The following is a 14913-nucleotide window of genomic DNA, read 5'->3' on the forward strand; positions in this document are numbered from 1 at the left end:
CATCTCCTCCACTCTGCAGGATGACTTCTGTGTTATTTGTCTAATTCTGTCAGAAAACAGCTGGACTCGTTCATGTTGTAGTGAAAGTGCAGCGGTACTGTCAGCCTCATGCATGATGTGACGGCAGGAAAACTCACAAGAGGAAGCATGGGATCCAACCTGACTTCACCTTGACTTCACCTTATTGTCTGTGGACCAACCTGGATCATCAAACACATTCAGGTAAAATTAGTTGTTCGTCAGCTGTGATTGTTGTTGTTGTTGTTTTGGTGTGACCACGAGAAATCAAACAACTCCAAGTGCAGAGATTAACAAACCACGACAGAATGCAAATCTAATTTTAGCCCCGGTAATCTGGGAAAGAGGGATTTGAGTTAAAGGAGAAACACCCTGAGCTGATGAGACCAACAGGAGAAAAACACTGTGAGGAACCACCTGTGGAACTCTGTTCTTCTTAAGCAGAAGTTCAGAATGTTTCCTTTACAGGTTTACATTTACATTTGACACTACAATAAACACAGTGAAGTCAGTTTCCTGTTAACGACGGCAGAACAGACACAGTAGTGTTCAAATTCCACTTAAAACTGGTTCCAGAGGAGGCCACAGTTCATGGTAACACTATGCGACGCATGTATCAATATACACGTCCTATAAGTCTACGTAAACAGACAAACATCAGCTAAAAAAAAAAAAAAAAAAGAACTCCAACAACCACCATTTAAACAGTCAAATATGTTTTGTAATTTTTGCTCATTTTATTGATTATTTTGTTCATTTTCGTGATGGTTTTGCTCATTTATTTCTTCGTTATTATGTTCATTTTTATAAATTTTCTTGTACATTTCCCGTATGTTGATTTTTTTCTGATTAGTCATTAATGCTCTTAATTACTTGTCCATTTTTATTTTTTCTTGGTGATTTGGTTTTTGTGATTATTTTATTTTTCTTGATGGTTTTGCTCATCTATTTCTTCCTTTTTCTTTGTCATTATGTTCATTTTTATTAATTTTCTTGTACATTTCTCTATGTTGATTTTTTTTTTTTTTTTCAGATTTTTCATTAATGTTCTTAATTACTTGTCCATTCTTATTTTTTCTTGGTGATTTTGTTAGTTTCTGTTCATGTTTGTGATTATTTTGTTCATTTTCTTGATGGTTTTGCTCATTTATTTCTTCCTTTTTCTTTATCATTATGTAAATTTTCATTAATTTTCTTGTACATTTCTCTTTACATGCTGACTTTTTTTCCCCTTATTTTTCAATAATGTTCCTAAGTACTTGCCCATTTTTCTTTTTTCTTGGTGACTTTGTTCATTTTTCTGATTATTTTGTTCACCTTTGGTTATTTTTTGATATCATATATTAACTTCTTGTGAATCTTGTGTATTTTTACTGTTTTCTGACCATAATATGGTTTAAATGAATCAAGCTTCTGTTTTTGGCTAATCCATTGTTTTGTGTCACATTGAAATAATTCCCACTGGAAACAAATGGAACAGAAAGGCTTAGACATTTCATCTTGTTCATACTTGTTCAGGTTATTCACATTTTTGTTAAATAATAATTTGTAAAAGTAAACTTTTTATAATGTTTTTTTACTTTTGCAATTTTTCCACAGACCAACATAATCTCCAGTGGGCTGGACTAGGAAAATAATAACATAATAATGTATAAATAATGTTAAAAATTGACAAAAATTTGAGAAACATGAAAAGAATGAAAAGAAATAAACAACAACCATAACAACAACAATAAAACATATAAAAATCTGAGAAAGATAAACAAAATTAACAGAAATAAACAGAACTCTATAAATATGAAAAAAACAAAGAACATGCACAAAAAAAGAAAAAAATTGAAATGTCAACAAAACTATGCTAAAATTTGTTCATATTTGTTCATGTTATTCACATTTTTTGTGAAAATGTAAACATTTTCATGTAATTTTTTTTTCTTTTTTCACAAAAACAAAGAGAAAAATTGGAGTTGTCATTATTTATGTTATTATTGAACTGGTCTGACCCATCTTACATCATATTGATCTGCATGTGGAACCAGAACTAAAATGATTTCTTCACTGTTATTTTATTTTTTTTATTCAGCCCATGGGAGGGATTGGACTCTGTCATGGTCTGGTTTTGGCCCACGGGCCATGTGTTTGACCCCCTGGTATAATCTGTCACCACCCAAACATGCTTGTTGTGTATCTGCTGATGAACTACTGAGCCTTATCGTCTCCCAGGTCCAACATGATGCGGGTTTGGAGGAGCAGCGTTGCCCCGGCAGAGTCTGGAATCAACAGTGTGACGACAGACGACAATATGAGGAAGAGGAGCAGGTGAGGAGAACGTTTAGAACCAGCAGAGGGTCCCATAGGAGCACACATGACATCAGACCCCAGTACAGACACGCACTACAGACACATAGGATGGCCATGTACGACGCAGTCACACACTTAAAACAAAACTAAAGGCAGAGAAAAGTCGACACTATATTTGAATTCATGAAATATAAAAATAAAACTGAAGATATTAACAGTCTAGGATGTTAAAATCATCTTAGTTCAGGTTCCACATTCAGACCAATATGAACTCAAGTAAAATTTTAATATAATAACCTATAAATAATAACAATTATAAGCCTTTCTCAGTGCAATAGAGTGAAAAAGTTAAAATTACAATAAGGAAAAAGTGTCTGTGTAAAATGTGTCCTTTAAAAAAAAAACATAATAACATGAACAACCTGAAATTTCTTCAGAAAAATAAGTGTAATTTCAACAATATTCTGCCTCAGTTTATCATTTCCACATGTACATTATAACTTACAGCGGATCTACAAACACACAAAACATTTAGTAACAGGCAGAATATTGGGAAAATGTGACTTTTTTCTATTTAAGACATTTCATGTTGTTCATTATTGTTTAGGTTATTTACACTTTTTTATTAATAGCCTAGTATCTAAATTTGTCAGACCAGTACAATAGTAACATAATGATTTATAAATAATGTCAACTACAATTTTTTTCTGTTTGCCTTTGTGTAAAAAAGTAAAATTACATGAAAACATTTACATTTACAAACTATCCTTTAACAAAAAATGTGAATAAAGTGAACAAATATGAACAACCTGAAATGTCTTTAAGAAAATGAATGTAACTTTTACAATATTCTGCCTGTTCTTAAATGTTTAGTGTGTTTGTAGATCCACTGTGATCTGTGAGTTGTATGAACATGTGAAAATGATAAACAAACAATATTGTTAAAATTGCATTTATTTTTCTTAATGAATTGCAGGTTGTTTGTTTTTCTCATTTTTTTAAAGGTTAGTTTGTAGATGTAAAGTGCTATATAAATAAACTTTGATTGATATAATTTGACTTTTTTCGCTCTAAAACAGAGGAAAGTTTGTAGGATCATTATTTATAGGTTATTATGTTATTATTTTATGTGTGAGTTTAACACCCCTACTGTAAAAGACATAAATCCTTGTTAACTCTGTTTTTTTTGGAAAGTGTAACATAAATGAGTGCAATCAGTATTTCAATAAACACAAGTTCCAACAACAATTTCCAAACTTTTGATAAAACTGAGCTTTATAGAACTTTTTTTTAAACTCCTCACACAGAAGTAAGGTTAACTAACTTATATAACATTTAATCATTTGTCATATAGAAAAAAAACTCCTTTTTTGTGTGTTTTTCGTGATTTCATGTAATCACACTGGTATTTAAAGGGTTAAAAATCCTTAAAATGACTGAATGTTTAGTTGTTTTGAACAGAGCTGAAGTTGTTTAAGAGATTTATGCAGAAAAAAGCTGAAAAATATCCCATACCAGTGTTGGTCTGGTCTTGGTTAAAGTCACTGTGCAGTTACTTTCATTAGCTCATGTTCACTTTGTCTAATAATATTACAGTGTGATTTCCTATTTCCTGTTTATTTCAGAGGTTATAATTTATGATTAGCATAAAAATATAATAAAATTAGTCATAAAATTGAACAGAATATAATTGAATTTGTCATTCCACAGTCATGTGTAACAAAATTACTAATAAAATGTGTGATAATATAAAAGACAATTAATGAGGTTTTAAAAATCACAGTATAAATAACAGGAATAAATACACAGTTGGAAAAAAAACTATAAAGTACAAAATTTGATGTATAAAGGAAACAACATGTATTTTACTTGAGCACATTGCACTGCAGAAATGTGACAAAAACAACTGTAGAATAATTAATATTGGCATTAATTACTCCTAATTTGCTGTTTTTGGCCGAAGTAACATTTCTTCATGGACTGTATGATGAATAATTTTTTCTATATTATTATTTATTATATATATTTTCAGGTAATAACTTATTATCAAATAAAAAATATTACCACCGATGTGTAACAGCCACTTTTGGAAACATTTATGATTAAAGTTGTGTTTAAGACTTTAATATATGTATCTCTCTCAAAATAATCCAGCTGGACATATTTAAATCATGTTTGGGAGTAAAAATCCATCTCAGTTTTACAATAATTCATGCATTTAAAAGGTTTTATCGTCTAATTTCATGTTTGAGAACCTTCCACATTCTCTGTAAAACACTAAATCCTGTACATATGATGTCAGCTGTTACGTCTACGAGTGTTTTATGACTGAACTTTGAACTTTTCTTTTCTAGTTTTGCTCAAAACACGAACAACTCCAACAACAATGACGGGTAAGACTGAAACTGTTATCATGAATGTTCATGTATCGAACAAAAATGACATTTTAAACTCATTAAGGTGGATGGAGTTTAGCATAAATAGATTGGATGTAGTAGAGTACATGTTCATATGTTTAATATTTTGTGTGTGTGTGTGTATATATATATATATATATAAATGAATTATGGGTTGTATAAGAAACACAACTGAGAGTCATATCGTATATATGTTGTGCAATGTTTGTCGTTAATTTAGTTAATTGCTCATTATTATTACATTATTACTTGCACTGATATTACTTATACACCACTGTTATACCACTATTTCTGTCTACTTTATTATATAATAATAATTATTATTTGTCATTATTACTTTTATTACTTATTACGACTACCATTTCTAACGTGAAATTCCCAGGTTTTACTATTGTTTTATACTTATTTTCTTTCTTTTTAATCTTCTGATTATTTTTTTTATATCTGTACATAGTTTGTATGTGCACATTAATTTCCCAGATCAATAAAGTTCAATCTAATCTAATCTACAAGAAAATTTGTATATAATTACAGTCAATTGTAATAGTATGGGTTTATATTTATCACATATATAGTGGATAATGATGTAGAATTGTACAGGGTGTCCCATAAGTCTCCATACATAGGAAAAATAAACGTTTCTTGACATAAATCATTTTTATTTATATAATATGCTCTATATGACTGCCATTTTGTCGGGAACAAATTGATCCAAAACACTTCCTGTTTTTTTGAACTTGACAATAAGTTTTGCCACAGTGTCGTGTGTGATACTCGTCCCATGTTTTCTGTTAAATGCGCTTGCAACCATACGACTGCTTGCCGAACTGGCCATCAGGATGATTTCAATTTGTTGTTCTTTATTCAAATGCATTCTTTGGGTTATCTGAAATATAAAGAAATACATGTTAGAACCATATATGTATGGAATGTATTATGTCTCCTATGTATGGAGACTTATGGGACACCCTGTATATATGATAATTATTATATTGTTTGATACAGACACATGTTGTATTAATATAAACTGATATAGTTTAAAGGGGTGGATTAAATATGTGTTTACTTCTTCCTGCTCCTTTTCAGATGTGGAAATATCACTAAGATTATTTATATTCAGATTTTCTTTCATATAATAGTATACTTTTTTTTTTTTTTATTTGTCTTATGTTGTCTATTTGCGTTTCTTACTGATTGTATTGTGCTTTTTATATCTGAGATCAAACAATCATTCCCAACCCAGTAAAAGACATAGTTTTTTTTTTTTTTCTATGGTCAGTGATGTCACAGTGCCCCCTTCAGGCTCTATGACGTCACTGCAGGACAACAGTCTGAAAGGAGCATCTCACAAACATGTTATTTCATATTTACAGCAAAAAAGATGACAAGAAGGATGAACCGAAGAAGGACAACAAGGATGACAAGAAAGACGATAAAAAAGACGACAAGAAAGACGATAAAAAAGATGAAAAGAAAGACGATAAAAAAGATGAAAAGAAAGACGATAAAAAAGATGAAAAGAAGGACGATAAAAAAGATGATAAAAAAGACGATAAAAAGGATGATAAAAAAGACGACAAAAAGGAAGAACCGTGAGTATCTACATCACCACATAAACACTGTTGGAATTCTATAACATGGTTTTTCACATTTTTAGTAAATTCAGTACATGACTCATTTTATTCTCATAATATATAAATAAATAAATAAACACACACTGGTAAAGTGTGAAAGGCTTGGGTTTTAAACCTCTGTTAACTGGGTTTTAAGGCGACAATTGTTCAGACAAATTGATAATTTCGGAACAAACCTGCTTCTCTATCGCGCAGATTTTACTCACAGCGCATGCGCAGAACACTCACCGGGTAAAAGGTCAAAAACACTATTTATGTTTCACCACAGGAGTGAGATAAACAGCTACAAATGAACAATAATAAAACACTGAACTGAAATGTACAAGTAGAATATCTGTTTATTTGGGTTTTAACTACTTTTTATTGGGTTTTAAACTTCCTTTAATCAGGTTTTTAAACTTTTTATTTGGTTTTAAACTTCTTTTCACTGTTTTTTTTTTTAAACATTTTTAAGTTTTATATTTCCAAATAAAAATAGTCCAAAAATAAGTAAACAAAATCAGGTGGAAATCTGTTTTTAAATAGAATTAAATAAATGAATATCCTAACGTTTTAGTCTACTATTTTAGTCTACTCAGTATTGTAAACATTTTTTTCTAATGAAACTGTTAAAAATATTATGAATAAACACTTTAAATGCTTGATTCAACTACTTTTAGCCTGTTTTAGGGCGTATAGGTTGTATTTATGGTGGGGACTCCATCATCCGTCACGTCCGTTTCTTTAACGCCATAACCAGGTGTTTTCCTGGTTCCACCGTCACCTCCATCCTCCATGAACTCCCTCAGCTGCTGCTCTCACTGCCGTCCACCGTTACCCGGATCATAGTTCACGTGGGCTTCAATGACACTTCTCTTCAACAGTCCGAAGTGACGAAGGTTCATTTTAAAAACCTCTTTGATAAACTGAAAAGATCCGGGAAGGCTGTTTTCATTTCCGGGCCCCTCCCCTCCTTTGCCCGTGGTGTGGGCCGTTTCAGCCGACTCCTCAGCCTGAACACCTGGCTCCAGTCCGCCTCTGCTCTGAACGGCTTCAGTTTTATTGATAACTTTAATCTGTTCTGGAACCGCTCCTCCTTCTATAAGTCCGATGGCGTCCACCCCTCTACACTAGGCAGCAGCGTCCTGGCTCAAAACATTCAACACGCTGTCCAGACTAAAACCACTCCCACACCTATGTGACTACGCTCCCCGTCTTCTGCTGCAGTCACCTGCTCCCCCTGCTGGTCACATCAAACATCACCACGTTCAGAGTCTCCTGTACAGTCTGTAGTCAGACTGAATACCACCCCAGCTGATCTCTCCTCCTCTCCCAGCCCCTCACTAATGACAGTTACACCCCTCACTCACACCAGCTCACCTTTGAGGAACAATCTCTCTACTGGTCACCATCCTATTCCTGTTATTTTCGGTTCACGTATGGGGTTTCACACTGCTAAAAGGCATCGTACTATCACCAATCTCCGCCCATTAATATACACCGCAGTCATTGGTGCGTCCTTCTCTATAGGGTTATGGAATTGCCAATCTGCAGTGAACAAAGCAGATTTTATTGCTGCCTATGCCAACCATCACACACTGGACATCCTGGCTCTCACTGAAACCTGGATTACGCCTGAAAACAATGCAACCCCAGCCGCACTTTCTATCAGCCACACATTCTCTCATACCTCTCGTCCATCTGGACGAGGAGGTGGTGTGGGTCTGTTAATTTCCAACAAATGGAAACACAATCAACTCCTACCTTCAGTCAAATACAACTCCTTTGAATACCATGCCATCCTAGTGACAGCACCAGTCAAACTTTACATAATTGTCATTTATCGTCCACCAGGACAACTGGGTGATTTTCCTGATGAGCTTGACACTCTGCTTTCCTCCATCCCAGAGCATGACTGCCCCATGCTAGTCCTCGGTGACATGAACATCCACTTAGACAATCCCAGCTTCTCAGATTTCATGTCACTAATACTCTCTTTTGAGCTACAGCGGGTTTGCAGTCCTCCAACCCACAAAGCTGGTAAAGAGCTCGATCTCATTTTCACCCGAAACTGCATCACAGATGCCCTCACAGTCACACCTGTACACCTGTCTGACCACTATTTCATTCAGTTCAGTGTGTCTCTCCCTGAAAAACACTCTGCTCCCTCCCCCATGGTCTCTTTCCGCCGCAACCTCCGCAATTTGTCCCCCACCCACTTCTCCACTGTCGTAGCCTCCGCTCTCCCTCCCCCCAGCACTTTTTCCTCCTTAGAGGTTAACGATGCCACTGAGTATCTGTGCTCTACACTTAGCTCCTGTCTGGATAATCTGTGCCCTCTATCTACTAGACCCGCTCCATCCTCCCAGTCCCACCCATGGCTCAATGATAACCTCCGGTCGCTGCGTACCAACCTCAGAGCCGCAGAGAGAAAATGGCACAAAACAAAAAGCTCTTCTGACCTGATCACATTCCAGTCACTATTGGTATCCTTCTCATCCAGTGTCAATGCTGCGAAGAAGGCTTACTATAATAACAGAATTCATTCTGCCACCGACACCAAGAAACTATTCTCAACCTTTAAAACACTACTCAACCCTCCACCTCCACCGCCCACTACTAATCTGACAGCAGACAATTTTGCTTCATTTTTCACAAATAAAGTGTCTACTATCAGCAGTCAGTTCACTGATCCACCCATAGACTGCACGCCTCCTTCTTCAACATCATCATCATCACACACTGCTTCCTCTCCCCTGACTATGGCTACTACTAACTCAACTGATAAAAGCCCAACTGCGTCATTCCCCTCATTTACTCCCCTCACAGAGAATGAGGTGTCTAAACTCCTTTCCTCTAGCCGTCCTACAACATGCTTGTTGGACCCTATTCCATCCAACCTCTTACAGTCTGTAGCCCCTACTATCACAGCACCAATCACACATGTGATTAATGCTTCACTGACTTCAGGAACATTTCCTACAGTATTTAAACAAGCGCAGGTAACACCACTACTCAAAAAACCTTCCCTCACCCCCACTCAAGTGGAGAATTATCGACCAGTCTCACTCCTCCCATACCTTTCTAAGCTCATCGAAAGGGCTGTTTTCAAACAGGTCACAGAATTCCTCTCCCAAAATAACCTCCTGGACATCAACCAATCTGGCTTCAAAATCGGCCACTCCACTGAAACGGCTCTGTTGTCTGTGACAGAAGCCTTGAAAGAGGCTAGAGCAGCAGCCAAGTCTTCAGTACTCATTCTACTGGACTTATCAGCAGCATTTGACACTGTCAATCATGATATCCTGTTATCCATACTCTGGAACATGGGCATCACAGGCCACGCACACTCCTGGTTTCAATCTTACCTTACTGGTCGGTCCTTCAGTGTGTCCTGGCTAGGGCACACATCAGCAGTTCACCGCCTCACCACGGGGGTCCCCCAAGGCTCTGTGTTGGGCCCCCTCCTTTTTGCCATATACACCACCTCACTCGGTCAGATCATCCACTCACACGGCTTCTCATATCATTGCTATGCTGATGATACCCAGCTCTATCTGTCATTCCCACCTGATGACTCCACAGTCTCAGTGCGGATCTCAGATTGTCTCTCTGACATATCTGCATGGATGAAAGCCCATCACCTTCAGCTGAACCTGTCCAAAATTGAACTGCTGCTCTTCCCAGCTAAGCCAACCATACAGCAGGACATCTCCATCACTATTGACTCCATACCTCTGGCTCCTACCAGTGTAGTACGTAACTTGGGAGTCATGATTGATAATCAGTTGACCTTCACGGATCACGTTGCCTCTGTCACCCGATCATGCCGTTTCACTCTGTTCAACCTAAGAAAGATCAGGCCATACCTAACCGAACAGGCCACCCAGCTCCTGGTGCAGACTATGGTTATCTCCCGTCTTGACTACTGCAATGCTCTTCTAACGGGCCTCCCAGCTTGTGTTGTCCAACCACTACAGATGGTCCAGAATGCAGCAGCGCGTCTGGTCTTCAATCAGCCTAAAAGGGCACATGTCACCCCCTTACTCATTGAGTTACACTGGCTACCCATAGCTGCCCGCATCAAATTCAAATCTTTAATCCTAGCCTACAAAATTCTCCGTGGGTCTGCTCCTGTCTACTTAGGTGCACTAATAAAAGCTTATGTCGCCCCACGACCACTCCGCTCGTCTGGGGAACGTAGTCTGGTGGTCCCCAGACCTTGTACAAGACAATCCAGGCTCTTTTCATGGGTCGTTCCACGTTGGTGGAACGCTCTACCAAGTGCTACAAGAACAGAGTCATCCCTGCCTATCTTCAAGAAGCTCCTGAAGACCCAGCTCTTCCGAGAGCACCTCCTATCCTAGCACTTTCAAACATTCCATTTTAAATATTCTAATAAGGTTTTTCCCAGGACAACCACAGATTCTTTCACGATTATCTCTGGACCTGCTGCGGTGGTCCGGCCTCTTCCCTGCCCTCATCATCACCACTCACTTATCCTCAACCGCCTCCATGTGTCTCCCCCTACTCCCCCCTTCTCCCCCTCTCCCCCAGTCCCTATCTCTATCGCTCTCTCTTTTTCCCCTTCTCTACTCTCTCTCTTTAACCCCAACTGGTCAAGGCAGACGGCCATCCTCCAGGAGTCTGGGTCTGCTCGAGGTTTCTGCTGTTAAAGGGAAGTTTTTCCTTCCACTGTCACCAGTCACTAGTGTTTGCTCCTGGAGGATTCTGTTGGGTTTCAGTAGAATTGACTTAGAGTCTGGTTTTGACCAACTCTATATATAAAATGTCAAGAGATAACTTTTTTGTGATCTGGCGCTATATAAATAAAATTTGATTGATTGAGTGATTTAATTGGTTTTCCCCTGTAAGTCGCTTTGGAAAAAAGCGTCTGCCAAATGCGTAAACATAAACACATAAACATTTATTTAAGCATTAATTTCATCTAGTTGTATTTTTTGCAGTGTTTACTCCCTTCCAAACCCAACTCCATGTATATATCATATATTTATTTGGGTTTTTTTTGCAGTAAAGAGGTGTGGATCATGGACCCAGCCACAGATCTGTACTACTACTGGCTCTGCACCATCTCCATCCCAGTTTTCTACAACCTCATGCTGCTCGTGGCCAGGTCTGACATTCACACATTTCTATTCAATAAATAATTTGGTTCATTTTCTTGATACTTTTGCCCATTTTCTTCATCATTAAGTTCATTCTAAGAGATCTGATGACTAATTCTGTTACCTGTTTGTTCTTCTGTAGGGCTTGTTTCAATGAACTCCAGTCCCAAAATTCCACAATGTGGATGGTTTTGGATTATATCTCAGACACCCTCTACTTTATGGACACCTTTGTACGAGCTCGGACAGGTCAGTGAAGGCAACATCGGTGAAACTGTAAAAAAAAACCATGATGATATACTGTACATGTTCAGTATATTTTATTACTTTTGGGTCACTTTAGCTTGGATAAAGGAGGAGGGTTGGAATTGCGATATAAAAAAAAACAAAAACAAGAATTGACAGTATAGTTCATATGTAGTTCTAAACAAATTCACAGCGTTTTTATACTCACTTTTAGTCTGTTCTACATCGTTCATTACAATTACATGCACATTTATAATTATGCAAATTGGGCGATGACATCATTTAGCAACTTCTAAGACAGATAATAGATACTTTCCTTAGTGAGCAACTGGCAACACTTGTTAAAAAAAAAGCTAAATTTCTTGCAAGGTGCTTTAAAAAAAAGTTGCTAGTACAGCTGCAACCGATTAATCGATTAGGTGCTTGAAGCGAATGCAAAAATTCACGATTCGATTAATTGACTCGAATTGACTGAAGGGAAATATTCTATTGCAGTTTTCCTGAATTGAAGCTTCTTTGTGCGTCATAATAAGTGCCCGTGTGAAACACAACAGTGGAACCAATGTTTAACAACAGAGAAATGAAGGAAACAAAGCTTTGATTCAGGAGAATTGTGGTTGAATGATTTTTTTTTTTTAATCACTTTTTGTCGATTAATCGGTTGCAGCTCTAGTTGCTAGGGTAGTCTGAAAAGTTGCTCAATGTAGCAACAAAAGCACTAAATTAGCATCAACGCTAAGGCTGATCACATTATATTTTCATGTGTCAACAGGTTTTCTGGAGCAAGGTTTGCTGGTGAGGGACGAGAAGATCCTGAAAGAAAAGTACATGAAGACGCGACAGTTCAGATTAGACGTTATATCCCTAATTCCCACAGATATCGTGTTCCTGAAAATCGGAGTAAATAATCCAGAGTGGAGGTTCAACCGCCTGTTTAGGTTGGCCAGACTTTTCGAGTTTTTTGACAGGACTGAAACTCGCACCAACTTCCCCAACATCTTCAGAATTGCTAATCTTGTGCTTTACATCATCATCATCATCCACTGGAATGCTTGTCTCTACTTCGCCATATCCAAAGTGCTGGGTTTTGGTTCCGATACTTGGGTTTATCCAGCCCTGAGTAACCCCGAGTACGCCCGTCTGGCTCGACAGTACATCTACTGCTTCTACTGGTCGACGCTGACCCTCACAACAATCGGAGAAACGCCACCGCCGGTCCGAGACATTGAGTATTTCTTTGTGGTCGTCGACTTCCTTACTGGCGTCCTCATCTTCGCTACCATCGTCGGTAACGTTGGTGCGATGATTTCCAACATGAACGCTGCTCGTGTGGAGTTCCAGGCCAAGATCGACTCCATCAAACAGTACATGCATTTTCGGAAGGTGACCAAAGACCTGGAGGCGAGGGTGGTCAAGTGGTTCGACTACCTCTGGACGGAAGAGAAAACCTGCGACGAGAAGCAGGTCCTGAAAAACCTCCCGGACAAGCTTAAAGCCGAGATCGCCATCAACGTCCACCTGGAGACGCTCCAGAAAGTCCGCATCTTCCAAGACTGTGAGGCTGGATTGCTCGTCGAGTTGGTGCTTAAACTTCAGCCTCAAGTTTTCAGTCCTGGGGATTATATTTGTAAGAAGGGCGATATTGGAAGGGAGATGTATATAATCAAAGAGGGGAAGCTAGCTGTGGTCGCAGATGATGGGGTGACGCAGTTCGTCGTCCTCAGCGATGGAGCGTACTTCGGGGAAATCAGCATCCTCGGGATCAAAGGCAGCAAAGCGGGAAACCGAAGAACAGCCAATATCCGAAGCGTCGGATACTCAGACTTATTCGCCTTGTCCAAAGATGACCTAATGGAAGCGCTTATCGAGTATCCTGATGCGAAATACGCCCTGGAGGAGAAAGGAAGAGCGATCCTGATGAAAGACAACCTCATTGACGAATCGCTGGTCGCCGCCGCAGACGCCAAAGACATGGAAAACAAAGTCAGTCAGATCGAGACCAGTTTAGATGTCATGACCCTCAAATTACGCAAACTGTCGGAGCAGTACGAATCATCTCAACGGAAACTCAAGCAACGGCTCACCAACATGTCCAACCAGGTCCGGACTCTCAGATAAACGACAAAAACTGCGTCCATGAAACATCAACAGCTGCAAAATGGACTGAAATCTGAGAGTTAAACCAAAAAATCTAGTTATCATATCTGCACATGTAGATAAATAAACTGTATTAACGTCTCAATTTATGTATTTTGTTCTTTGTAGCTTCTTAACCCTTTCATTCATGACATTACTGCAGTGGACAGTTATTCAGTCTTTAATTAAAGCTACATTATTTGTAGTAATGACTGACATTTGTTATGTTTACTTTACTGTAAATGCTGCCACTGTGGGATAAATAAAGTCTTGTCTTATCCTGAATCCAAAACATGTGATTACAAAGAAATTCTCTGATAACCCTAACACCACATATTGACGTTTATAAACTATATGGACAAAAATATTGGGACACATCATGACTCCAGCTGTGAAAATGTCCTTTTCATGCTAATTTGAGATAAAAACATCCATATTTCCTTAAAGTTTAATGGGAGATTTTTCTTCCTCAATGAGATGTGAAGAAAGTAAATGGTTAGTTGTGGTAGAAAATTATAATTTACAGTCAGAGCAGGAAAAATGTTTTAGAAATTTAGAGGCCGAACATTTAAAATCATAGTCATGGATACAAAACAAAAAAATCAGTATTGAGAGAAATTGAATAAAAATCATCTCTGTGGCATTTTGGAAGCGAAGATAATTTTAACTAAACTAACCAATGTAATATTTATCCCAATATAAAACTATATTATGACATTTTTCATTCTTGTTTTGTATCCCAGACCCCTGCTAGAAAAGAAACACCTCAATTCAACTGGTGTCCCAATACTTTTGTCCATGTAGTGTACCTTTATCCTATTTTAGGGCTTATAAGTTACATTTATTTATAATTTTATTCCATCTAACTGTAGTTTTTGCAGTGTATACTCCCGTCCAAACCCAACTCCATGTAAACATTCATTATTTTTATGATTTTGTGTGGTCAGATTTTAACTTATTTTTGTAATAGGGTTTTAAACTCCTTTTTTGGGGAGTTTTTAACTTCTTCTACTGGGTTTTAAACTTTTTTATTCAATCTGTAGTATGACCTCAAAA

The 14913-nt window shown here is 37.6% G+C and overlaps 2 protein-coding genes across 3 annotated transcripts in view; one reads left to right on the forward strand and one right to left on the reverse strand.

The window, feature by feature from the left end:
* The window catches only part of LOC115431961 (NACHT, LRR and PYD domains-containing protein 3-like), a 592418-nt gene that overhangs the window by 67450 nt on the left and 510055 nt on the right, over positions 1–14913 (reverse strand). The gene's annotated exons all lie outside the window — the stretch shown is intronic.
* Positions 93–14062, forward strand: LOC115432183 (cyclic nucleotide-gated channel cone photoreceptor subunit alpha-like). 2 transcript variants are annotated; one of them, XM_030153056.1, is made up of 7 exons: positions 93–222; positions 2242–2337; positions 4674–4712; positions 6110–6328; positions 11382–11483; positions 11618–11724; positions 12494–14062. In XM_030153056.1, exons 2-7 carry the CDS (start codon positions 2249–2251, stop codon positions 13837–13839), a joined length of 1902 nt encoding a protein of 633 aa, XP_030008916.1. In that variant the 5' UTR covers positions 93–222; positions 2242–2248; the 3' UTR covers positions 13840–14062. The 2 variants fall into 2 exon arrangements, with proteins under 2 accessions (XP_030008916.1, XP_030008923.1); XM_030153063.1 differs by having other exon boundaries at positions 6170–6328.

The sequence above is a fragment of the Sphaeramia orbicularis genome, chromosome 2, assembly GCF_902148855.1.
Source record: "Sphaeramia orbicularis chromosome 2, fSphaOr1.1, whole genome shotgun sequence".
NCBI classification, from domain to species: Eukaryota; Metazoa; Chordata; class Actinopteri; order Kurtiformes; family Apogonidae; genus Sphaeramia; species Sphaeramia orbicularis.